Source organism: Glycine max, chromosome 17 (genome assembly GCF_000004515.6).
Source record: "Glycine max cultivar Williams 82 chromosome 17, Glycine_max_v4.0, whole genome shotgun sequence".
NCBI classification, from domain to species: domain Eukaryota; kingdom Viridiplantae; phylum Streptophyta; class Magnoliopsida; order Fabales; family Fabaceae; genus Glycine; species Glycine max.
This window is the reverse complement of record NC_038253.2, coordinates 33,805,179-33,817,807: the sequence shown is the minus strand read 5'-3', so window position 1 is coordinate 33,817,807 and position 12,629 is coordinate 33,805,179. Positions and strand designations below refer to the sequence as shown.

The 12,629-nt window shown below is 35.2% G+C and overlaps 2 protein-coding genes across 2 annotated transcripts; one reads left to right on the top strand and one right to left on the bottom strand.

The window, feature by feature from the left end:
• Window positions 1-8,402: 8,402 nt before the first annotated feature.
• LOC100499881 (uncharacterized) lies at window positions 8,403-10,634 on the top strand. Its single transcript, NM_001250417.2, is given in 2 exon segments — window positions 8,403-8,534; window positions 10,189-10,634. Coding segments are annotated over 2 exon segments (405 nt in total). The 5' UTR covers window positions 8,403-8,426; the 3' UTR covers window positions 10,486-10,634.
• Window positions 10,635-10,865: 231 nt separating this feature from the next.
• LOC102663821 (uncharacterized) lies at window positions 10,866-11,531 on the bottom strand. Its single transcript, XM_006601576.1, has one exon. The coding sequence runs from the start codon at window positions 11,529-11,531 to the stop codon at window positions 10,866-10,868; it is 666 nt and encodes a 221-aa protein (XP_006601639.1).
• Between the last annotated feature and the right edge of the window lie 1,098 nt (window positions 11,532-12,629).

Here is a 12,629-nt window from a genome sequence, read left to right as displayed (position 1 = left end):
AAGGTCCAATGCCTTAAACGGTCTATTTTGCTTTTGAAATTCTGATACTGGGGACAGATGTCGTACAGGATGTCACGACATCACGCTTCAGAACATGCAGATTATCTCTGAGTGTATGAACAGATTAAACAAGTAAATAACACAAGAGAATTGTTAACCCAGTTCGGTGCAACCTCACCTACATCTGGGGGCTACCAAGCCAGGGAGGAAATCCACTAAAATAGTGTTAGTTCAAGGTCTAACAGCCACTGTTTACAACCTTCTCACCTAACCACTACCCGTGCGATCTCTACCTAAGAGCCACTCTTAGATATGAGAAACCCCGCTCACTCCCTCTCAAACACTCTCCGTGTTTACAGATAAATCAAAGACACACCAGAGATCAACTCTGAACAAAAGAGATCAACTCTACACACTAGAGATCAACTCTACACACTAGAGATCAACTCTACACACTTAGGTCCAACACTTGATGTTAGGGTACCATCAAGGTGGCTCACAAAACACTCAAGTCCCAAAACTCACAAAATAACTTTTCAATCCCGGACTTGGTACAGAACTCGTGCAGCCTCCATGTTTTTATAGCAGTGTGTGATTCTGGGCTGCAACAGCTTGTGCTGGATGAGATCTATCATTCTTCCTGAAAATCTGCACTAAAAGATACAGTTTGATCTTTTAGTTTTTATCTTTAATCTTTAATCCCTGAACGAACTCTTTTAGTTTGTAATTCAAACTTCAATTATCTTTTAATTCGTTCCAAAAGATAGATCATCTTATCTCTTGCTAACTGCACAATAATCTGTTAAAGATATAACTGATTTATATGTCCAGTATTTTCGGGCCAGATGTCCTGGACATTGTATCCGACATCTTGGATCCTGCAGCTTTGTGCATTGTACAGCAACTTCCAGTATTTTCGGGCAGGATGTCCTGGACATTGTATCCGACATCTTGGATCCTGCAGCTTCAATTCTTCATTTGACATTTTATCTTGCCTTGTGCATTGTGCAGCCCGATCTTATTCTTTGACATAACGTTGGACATCATGTGCAGCAACTCCAGCTTTCCTTCATTGTCTAAGTGCTTATGTTTTAACAAAATCTTAGCCAATCTTTTAAAACTCAGTAGAGCTAAGCACTAACAGCTTTTGTTGGTTAAAATGAACCTTTCAAAAGTTTAAGATCAACTCAACACACAACTTCCTCGCTTTTAAAGAACTACGTAGGTCTGAATTCCTCATTGCACCTAAGGATATGTAGGAGCAAGGGCAACACCCTTGTCGAACCCAAAAAATAAAAAAAAATATAAAAAGGTAAAATAAATAATAATGAAGTCACGTTTTTGCACACTCGATTAAAAGTTGTCGTCCCTTGTGACGAGTGTGTTGGGTGCTAATACCTTCCCTATGCGTAAACAACTCCCGAACCCTTATTTTCAAAATTCGCAAACCTTTTTTTTTTGTTTTTCCTAACGTTTTCCTTGACTAAACGTTGGTGGCAACTCCCGTGTGTTCTCCTTTTTGGAAGATGCACTTTTTATCTCGCCTCGCCCTCCCGCCGAAAGGTAGGTTGCAACAACCAAATCCAAGCTTCTTTAGTCTCTCTCTCAACAATTGCAAAAACAAGTGGAAATTTGTTCCTACTACCATCTTGTCTGATGGCAGTCAACAAAGTACCACGATATTTACTAGTTAAAAATGTCTCATCTACTTGCACAAGTGGCTTGCAATATTTGAAGCCTTCAATGCATGGGTTAAACGCCCAACATACATGATTAAGAATCACCCTAGGAGACTCATCCTCACCTTCCTCCATTGAAGATGAATTTTGTATTTTACTATGGTACGTAGTAAAAAATGTTGACCAAATGTCAACCATACAGGCAGGTAAATGTATGACTGTTCCTAACTTCCAAATGCCATTTCAAGGGCTTTGTGTTTAGCTACCCATGCTTTTTTGTATGAAACAGTGTAACCAAACTATTGATGCAAGTCTACAATCAAGGTTTTGATTTCGATACCGGGATTTGTTTTCACTAAATGAACAATATTATGAGCAATTACAGAAGAGTTTAACCTGACATGATCTTGTGATATGAAAGAATTTGTGCAACATGATTAAGAATCACCCTAGGAGACTCATCCTCACCTTCCTCCATTGAAGATGAATTTTGTATTTTACTATGGTACGTAGTAAAAAATGTTGACCAAATGTCAACCATACAGGCAGGTAAATGTATGATTGTTCCTAACTTCCAAATGTCATTTCAAGGGCTTTTTGTTTAGCTACACATGCTTTTTTGTATGAAACAGTGTAACCAAACTATTGATGCAAGTCTACAATCAAGGTTTTGATTTCGATACCGGGATTTGTTTTCACTAAATGAACAATATTATGAGCAATTACAGAAGAGTTTAACCTGACATGATCTTGTGATATGAAAGAATTTGTGCAAGTGTGAATACCTTTTAATTTCTTCAACTCCCACCTCTTTGTATTTTTTTAAACGATACTCTCACCCTCCAATGACATCCATTACCATATTGACTACACATGACAACGTACTTGTCACTCTTGTTCTTGACCACATCAAAATTAAATGAATGCATAAAATGAAATTGTTTAATGGCATTCACAGCTGCTTGTTTTCATTCAAATGTCAACCCTTCGTAAAGGACATTTGTGTTAGACAAGTGGCCGCAGATATCTTAAGAAGGGGGGTTGAATTAAGATATTGCAAACTATTTCCCCAATTAAAATTCTATTTCACTTTCTATTCAAGTTACAAATTCCCTTAAAAATGAACTCTTAAATAATGATTCAAATAGAACAATCTGAATATAAATATAAAACAATAATAAATAAAAGAGTTTAAGAGAAGAGAAAGTGTAAACTCGGATTTATACTGGTTCAGCCACACACTTGTGCCTACGTCTAGTCCCCAAGCAACCCACTTGAGAGTTCCACTATCTTGTAAAATCCTTTTACAAGTTCTAAACACACAAAGACAATCATTCCTTTGTGTTCAGAATTCTTTTACAACAAGAGACCCTCGGTCTCTTAATCCCTTAGAGAATTAGAAAGAAGAGAAGAATGAATCTCTCTTGAAAGAGATAGATTTTACAATCTGAGCACTCAAATGATTCCTTATTGAATTGCAAGTGTATTGGCCAAGGAATTCTTAAGAGGATAAAATGTTTTTGCTCTTTGAGAGAATAACACTTGTTGTTCTGAAAAACTCTGAGCAAATTCGTGTTTCAAGTCACATATATATAGACCTTTGGTGGTCATGTAAAAACCATTTGAGAAGATATGACTCTTAGAAATATTTTTCTGAAAATCTCCTCTGGTAATCGATTACAGGATTTGTGTAATCGATTACAGTTTTTAAAATTTGAATTAAAACGTTTATTAACTGCTGGTAATCAATTACCAATATTGTGTAATCGATTACACAGTCTAAAATTTGAATTCAAATATTTAGTAGCTGTTGTAAACCATTTTTGGCCACTGGTAATCGATTACATCCTCTGGTAATCGATTACCAGAGAGTAAATATCTTGAAAAACACTTTTTTAACTTAAATTACTTGGCCAAACCTTTTGCTATATCAATTAGGAATTCCCTTCCTAAAATACTAGTGATCATCTTGATGTTGTGTCTTGCATTCTTGAATCATTGTCTTGAATTTAAACTTGAAAAGCGCATTTGCATCATTTGCATCAAATCATCATGATCATCATCAAAACATCAAAGTCATTTGCTTCTACAATTTGTACTAGCACTCCCTCTCCTTTCATAAGGATTTGAGTACTCTTGATTTTCTGAAAGTTGGCTACTAATAGTTTCAAAATATGAAGATGACTCACTTTGATTGTTTGGTTCACCATGTTCATGAAAATTGCATTGTTGCTCGTCATCACTGAAGTCGCTAACATTATCTCCTATTATGGGTTATTTGCTAGCCATATGTCAAAAAATAAAAAAGTAATTTATTAGTGAAATGGCATCAATTTTGTGTATCTATCATTAAAAAAAACAAACCTTTTAAAAAATGTTAAACAAATAGGAAAGTGCAATAAAAGTTCCTAATTTTGTGTATGTAACGCTAAAAAAAATATACCAATAACACTCTAAGTAACACGTGAAAATGAGAGAACCAACTGCTTGTTTAGATGCAATATATGCAAGATTGTGTAAACATGAATTATAAGTGTGAACGACAACTTCTTTTATAAATTACATCGAAGTGAACAGTGTTGTAAATAGTGAATACTAACTACTGCACCCACCATCAACAAAAATAATAATAGCTACCCTAAAATAATGCATTGTTTAACTAATTTAATATTCTAAAAACCTAAATTAATAATAACTAAACACTAATATACTAAAACATAAAATAATAACTAAACAAAATTAATTTAACGTGTATAATAATTTATCTAACTAAACCCTAAATTAATAATAACTAAACACTATTATACTAAAACATAAATAATAAGTAAACAAAATTAATTTAACATGTATAATAATTTATCTAACTAAACCCTAAATTAATAATAACTAAACACTTATACACTAAAACATAAAATAATAACTAAAAAATTAATTTAACATGTATAATAATTTATCTAACTAAATCCTGAATTAATAATAACTAAACACTATTATACTAAAACATAATTAATTTAACACGTATAAACTAAACTAACCCTGCAATGAACATAAAATTTATTAATATATATAATATATTAAAAACATGAATAGTGAAGGCATGTGATGTTCAATGACTTTGGCAAAGAAGATCCACCCTTGATTTCCTCCATGGTTGAATCTACACCATTCATCCATGAATAGTGAAGTCGTAGGCAATTTAATGACTTTGAAGTCATTTGAATCTTCTCGACTTCAACATGCACTTCAAGCTACATTCGTTTTACCATTTCGCTTCGTGTTTTCATTGTAGATTGCAAAAATCTTGTTTAATGCGACAACATTAGGTGCAGCAAATGCAGTTAAAGTGCTGGAAAATGCTGAGTAAAATTGCATCATTTTGGCATTTTACATGAAGCTGAAATAATGTAGTGTGTTGTTTAATCAATATGCAGCAATGAAAGTGAAAAAAACAACAATACTTAGCACTCGTGAAGCTTGCACATGGCTTCCATTTATGATTCTCGTGCGGTGTGTTAATGTTTATACATGGTAGCTTCAAAAGAGGCTGCTGAATTGGCTAAAATTAAAGCTTTGTACGCTTCAATAGCTTGCACTCGTGAAGCTTGCACATGCATGAATAGTATAAAAGCAAAGGTTTGTGTAAGAAGGATGCACATGCTAGTCATAGTTCCTATCTCATGAAGTATGCTTATAGGGTCTCTTACATGAAATGATGCATCATACCCGTGGAATCTTGCCAGAAATAAAGCTATTCAATAATAATTTGTATCACTGACCACTAAAACAATTATAAGTTGTGTATATTGGACTCCAGGTGATGCATGAATATTATATACAAGATATCAGAAGGTAATACTTTGGCAAAAAAACCAATACTTGTGTCAACCATTACCTTAAACCACCCAACTTTCATTCTTCTCCATTGTTATTTTCATCCTTCTATCCATTTGTTGTGTTCTTCATTGTCAACCAATGGCACATGCACAACCCGGACCAATTGATGGCTCCTTGTTGCGCTTACAAAACAACCATATTTCAAATCAAGTGTGGGAAGCCCAAAAGAGAATGATTCATCCGAGGTATAATTCTGTTTAGGCTTTCACCCACTTGGATCGGATAAATAATCGGGTAAAAAATCTAATCACTATAGCTGGTTTTGGTCATGTTATAAATGTCAGAAAAATTGATATTAACCAGCATTTGGTTAGTGCATTGGTTGAACGTTGGAGAACCGAGACACACACATTTCATTTTCCACATGGAGAGGCAACCATTACTTTACAGGATGTGGTCCTATAGTTGGGCTTGAAGATTGATAGATTGCCAATAATTGGTATCATCACCGGTGATGTACGTGTTGCTTATCAGGCATTACTAGGGAAAACTTCACCTGATAAGTATGTAAAGGGTAAAATGATTTATCTAAGTTGGTTGCGGCAAAATTTTCAGCAACTTTCCATTCATGCTAATGATGTTGTCATTGCACAACATGCTAGAGCTCATATCATGATGTTCATAGGCAGCTGTTTGATGCCAGATACATCAGGTGCAAAAGTTCATTTTATGTATCTTATTTTATTATCAAATTTAACTGAAGCAAGTCATAACAGTTAGGGTGCGGCAGTATTAACATCCCTTTTCCAAGCTCTAGATCGGGTTGTGAAGCCAGACCAAACAGAAATCAGTGGATGTTTGTTGTTGCTATAGTCATGGGCGTGAGACCACATTAAATGTATTACCCCAAAAAAGATCACCTATCCATGGAAGAAGTACAAGAAGGACTCAGATTTCCTCTTGCACAAAGGTGGTCTTGTACAAGGACTGAAACAAATATTCCCACCAATGCAGTGAGATTGATACGCATCATATTTGATAGACTACGTATGAATGAGGTTCATTTCTTAATTTTGATGACTTAACTATTTTTTATGTTTCATATTCGATTATAAACATGTGACAATAATAATGTATGTGTTGCAATTCTTGTGGACTCCTTATGACACACCAGTAATAAGGTCATTAATTAATGATGTTGAGGTATCAATGATTGTTCGAGCAAAAGTCTCTCTCAGATGTTTTGAATTGTGGAAAGGCATCCAATATACAGGGTCATGAGACAATTTGGACCGCGACAAATTATTCCAGATGACCCACCAAACCTAGATCAACTCCATGACATAGATACAAGAGGGAGAATAGATATTTTTTGGCCTCACCATCATCGTCACTGGATTGCCAAATAGAATTATTGGAATGATTATATTGTTCATGGTAAAATGGACCAAGGTTTTTTGCATGAAAATTAAAAATACATGCAATGGTATATACGTCGAACTAGATGATATATATCGCGTGAAGAAACACTATTTACTGAGGTTGTAAGTTTAATTTACAATTTTAAAACAATTATTGGTATTATTATTCATTATTATTTTTAACTTTTTAAATTTGAATCATAATATTATCCTGAACATCACCAACATCAATCATATGCATAACCCAATGTACCTCCAGTGCATGTTCCTAGATATATGTCCCAACATCATCCATCACAAGCACAATATCAATCATCAACCTTCTTTGAATACGCGTTTCAAGGATGTCAACAAAGTTTTCAACTAGTAGGGTTTTCGTCATATATGTCTCGATACTCATTTCAAGTCCCTCCTACGTCAAATATTTTTTTATGACCTCTCACAAATGTTTGCCACCACTTTTAACACTCCACCATCTACATATAATCTACCATCATCGAGCTTTTGTTATCGTCCATCATTACTTACTCAAATGCGTGACATGGGTTATGAAGATGAGGAGGAGGATGATGATAACAACAATACCAACAATAACGATGATGACCATGATGATGGTGGTGGTGGTGGTGGTGGTGATGATGATGATGATGACAATGGCGGTGATCATGTTCCTCAACAACAACACACAATTACACGTGAGCGCATCCTAGAACAAGAGGAGGTAGAGGCGTAGATCAAGAGGACAACAAACACAGACAAGTCCAGTCCAATGAGATTAAAGACCGAGACGCATATCTAAAAGAACTCGTTGTGGGACATCATCTCATTAGTAGTTTAAAAAAACATGTAATTTTCATTTACATGCCATCAATTTTTTAATTAAAGTGTTTCAAATTTTTAGTATCTCCTTTTAATTTTATTATGTATTTTTATTAATACATTATCTGAATTTTAAATAAAAAAACATTTAAATAAAATAATATTAAAAATATAACATATTTTAAATAATAAAACATTAAAATTAATTAATAACATATAAATAAAACCATAAAAAATATACACCATATTAAATAAAAACTATTAATATTTAAAATTAAAATTATTTATTTTACATTTAAATAATTATTTTATAAATTTAAAAAATTAGAAAAAAAATAAACCATAAAAGAATTATAAACTTTTCAAAAAAAAATTACGACTTAAAAGTCGTAAAACAAAAAAAATATAACTTTAAAATCGTAAAAAAAATATTATAACTTAAAAGTGATAAAACCTAAAAAGAAAAATACTTACGGTTTTAAAATCGTAAAAAAAAAACAAATACTGTTTCGACTTTACCCCGACTTTTAGTAAAAAAGCCCGATGTCTAAAGCAAAATAGGCCCTTAATATTAGTATTGTTCTTGAAGTGTGGAAACATGAAAAGAGGCGAGGGTAGCTCATGACATGTTCCTTGAAGGAAAAAAAACGCAGTTGAAAGATTGAAGCTCGAGATGTCGGGGAAAGGCGCAAAGGGTTTGATAACTGCTAAGAACCCTTCTTCCTCTAAGGACAAAGACAAGAAAAAACCCATTTCTCGCTCCTCAAGAGCCGGTCTTCAGGTTCCCCTCTCTCTCTCTCTCCTTCAAAGTTTCATCATTTTGTGTTTCTCGCTTATCAAACGGTCACAAGTTTTCACCTTTTTCAATCTTTCTTGTTTTTGATCCACATATGTACCACATTTATCTTGTATCTCTTTGTATTAGGGATAGGTTTTTCTTTTTCTTTATAGGGAAAGGGCAACTAGGATTTCTTGGTAATTTCCTTAGTTTATGGTTTGAGTTCTGTTAAAAAAATTTAACCATGAGGTACCTTTTGTTTTTATTTTTACACCTATACAGTAGCTTTCATTCTTAAATTTTCATTTTTTTCACCGACCCATTTTCTTATGGCAAATTTTGTGTTGTGTTGATTGTGTATATGGTTTGCTGGGAAGGGTTTACTCTCCATTTGTCCTTTTTCCTATGCTTTTATTCATGTTTGACCTTGATTTGTGGCAGTTTGTTTGTTAATTGATGAGTCCATTTTGTTCAGTTTGTGTGATTTTATTGAAATTTTAATTAACATATGTTTATCTTACATCTGTTTGTTGAAATGACGGGCCATGCCCAGATTTCCCTGATGAGCTTGGAGGGTAATTGTCTTGTGTAATGGTAAAAGAGGGTTTGTAACATAAAGTTCACAATGTTCTCCTACTTTTCTTTATGGAATACTTTGTTTGGCATTTTTTGTTATTGTTTGGTGTTCTGTAGGTCCTTGGACTAATGTTTGTTTGCTAGTAGTATTAATGATTTTGGAAGAGGTAGAAGTTTAAATTTTTTTTGTCAATGTGCAATCCATGCTATCCTTATTGGGTGCAGTTGGTTGGACTGTAGTGTTTGTATCTCTGAGGAAGTTTCTAGGACTGTTTTTGGTTAATGTTGGGTGTGCCCTTGTCCTCAGACCAATTTTTGTTTACTGGATTTAATGATTTTGGTAGAATTAGAGTAAAAAGTTTTATGTCAATGGGCAATCTGTGTGCTACTATTCAGTGCATTTGGTTGGAGTGTAATCCTCATATTTTTTTAAGTTTCTTTGACTGAGCAGCTGATATGAGCTAAAGATTAAGTGATTAGCATCTATTTTGTGCAAAGCACATGGTTCTCTTTGAGGGTTTCCCTTTGTCCATTGCAGAGGATCCCTTATTTTTCAATTTCCTAATTTTCTTCTCTTTGCTTGTTGTAAACGTGATAATCTATGTTGAAGAATGTATTCGACTGAACCTAGTTGAAGATAACATTTTTGCTCTCCATTCCTTGTTTAGTGTGGCTGTTGACTTGTCTGTGTTTAATCTACTCCTTATTGGATAACCTTCTGGCTTTTGGGTTGTTATTTCAATGAATGTGGAGTGGTAGTCTGACTGATAATTTGCAGAATCTAGTAAGTTAATAATGTGTTTAATTCAATTCATCCATAGTTGTCATGACCACAGCAATTTCATGATCATCTGTAACTGTGTTTTTCATTTTTACCTCAGTAATTTTGTTCTGAGAAAATTGTTTTTGGGTTGAATGAAGAGGCAGTGATAAATCATAATTAATGTTGCAAGTGGTCAATTAATGTATTCTTTGATTCTTGGAATGTGTAGTATTGGGGCTAATCATGATGGACTTCTTTTTGTTGGCATAGCTAAATTTCATCTGGTGTGTTTGTCGTCTTGAATATCTTTTTATGCAGTTCCCTGTTGGACGCATTCATCGTCTTCTGAAGTCAAGGGTGACAGCACATGGAAGAGTTGGGGCAACAGCTGCAGTTTATTCTGCTGCCATCCTGGAGTATTTAACTGCAGAGGTGTTGGAGTTGGCCGGCAATGCGAGCAAAGATCTGAAGGTGAAGCGTATTACCCCTAGACATCTACAGCTCGCCATCCGGGGAGATGAAGAACTTGATACCCTCATCAAAGGAACAATAGCTGGTGGGGGTGTTATTCCTCATATCCACAAGTCCCTTATCAACAAGTCTTCAAAGGAATGAGGAGGGTTTATACATTATTTGAATCAAGAAATTGACTGTAAATTTGGCTATATCTTTTGATATGGATAATTTGCTCCCTGCATTAGTTTGGTTGAACTCAACTTCAAAAGAAATATGAAAATGTCTTATTTCTTCATTTGAATTTTGTGAACTGATGTGTTGACTTTTGTGCTATAGTACTGCATGCTAGATGATCATTTTTTTTATCAGCAAACATAATATATATATTAATAAAAAAATTGAGTACCAAAGGTACTAAAGTACAGCTATATAATTGCCCTTACTCTGGTTCCAATACAGACTAAATGGAGTTTGGTTAGGAACCACAGCCAGGCCATACCCTGATGTTAAGCTCTACTATTAATCCATGGTTATATCCTCTAGTGATACACAAACCCTTCTCTTAGGTTACTAGACCATTGATTAAAATGAATTACAAAGTCCTTCTCCAAATTCCTAAGTCTTGTCCACATGAGGAAAGTTGCCTCTTCCATCATTTTGTTGTAGTCGAAGGAGAAGATTATTTCATTCCTTTTCTTCCATATAGTCCAAGTGATAGCCAACCACCAACATTTCCATCTATTAGTCCATAGTCCATCAACCACTATAGATCCATGTTGGAGGAAATGTTGTCTTGGTTCTTGCGGAAAAACTCCCACATTGTTTACCCAAGACAAGGATTCCCACCAAATAGGGATGATTTTAGTGCAATGAAAGAACAAGTGTCCCGCTTCCTTCTTCGCGCTTCTGCAAAATGGGCAGGTCCTATCATTGATCTCTACTTGTCTCCTGTGAAGATTTGTTTTAGTAGGCAACCTGTCTCTAAGCAGCCTCCAAGCGAACACTGCAAATTTGGTTGGAACCTTCATCTTCCACAGCTCCTCAAAATCCCTATCATGTGTCCCATCTGTTGCTCCCCCCATCATCATCCTGTAAGCACTTTTCGCTGTATATTGCCCACTTGAATCTGCTGTCCACACCCAGTCATCTCTTCTTTGTATCTGGATAGACTTACTTTCAACATGTTGTAAGAAATTTACAGTCATTGGTATCTCATTGTCAAACAATGGCCTCCTCCACAAAAAGTTCCACTCTCACTCTTCTTCCCTATATCTTCCCATCTGTTGGATAATTTGGTTTTGTTGGCACGAGATTAGGTACAATCTGGGATATTTTGCTGCCAATGATTCCTTTCCATCTACCCACTTATCCTCCCAAAATTTGATTCTATCTCCACAGCCAGGACTCCACTCTATGCTATTACGCAGCTCCACCCCCTATTGTGAGTTTTGAACGACCATCTTTAGATCCCTCCACCAAATGGACTCATGATTGTCTCGATGTGCTTCATCCAATCCCATCCAACCTCCATATTTAGACTCGAGAATCCTAGCCCACAATTGTCCTTCATGCTGAAATAGATTCGACCTCCATTTGCCTAGCAGGGCGATGTTGAAGGTATTGATGTCCTTGATTCCCATTCCCCCTTTATCTTTTGGGAGGCATACTGTCTCCCATTTGACCCAAGCAATCTTGTTTTGATCTATGCCACCTCCCCATAGGAATCTTCTTTGTATATACACTAGTTTCTCCACCACTTTCTTAGGAATCCTGAAAAAAGATAAAAAGTAAATAGGCAACGAAGTTAAGACGGACTGAATAATAGTCACTCTCCCCCCAAATGAAAGGTGTCTTTGTGTCCACTTATTTAGAGCTTTCTCACACTTTTCAAGAATAGGATTCCACATGTGACACCGTCTAGGGTTTGCCCTTATAGGTATGCCTAGGTAAACAAATGGGATGGACAACAAGTTACAATTCAAACAACTACCTGCTTCCCTCTTCCACCTATCTGACATTCCAAATGCACCAAAACAACTTTTTGCAAAGTTAATTTTAAAGCCAGAAACCATCTCAAAAGTCCGTAGAATTGCCTTGATAGCCTTAACATTGTCCATCGAACCCTCTCCAAAAAAAATGGTGGCATCCGCATATTGGAGGATGCTAATATCCACATTATTTGAGCCCACTTGGAATTCCCTGAATAAGTTTTGCTTCTCAACCTCTCTCATCAACCCATTCAATGCCTCAGCAATAATATTAAAGAGAAAGGGTGCTAACGGATCCCTTTGCCTAAGCCCTTT

Bases quoted from the DNA above. Each gene is read 5' to 3' on its own strand.
- LOC102663821 (XM_006601576.1), bottom strand. From the start codon at position 11,531: ATGACTGTAAATTTCTTACAACATGTTGAAAGTAAGTCTATCCAGATA.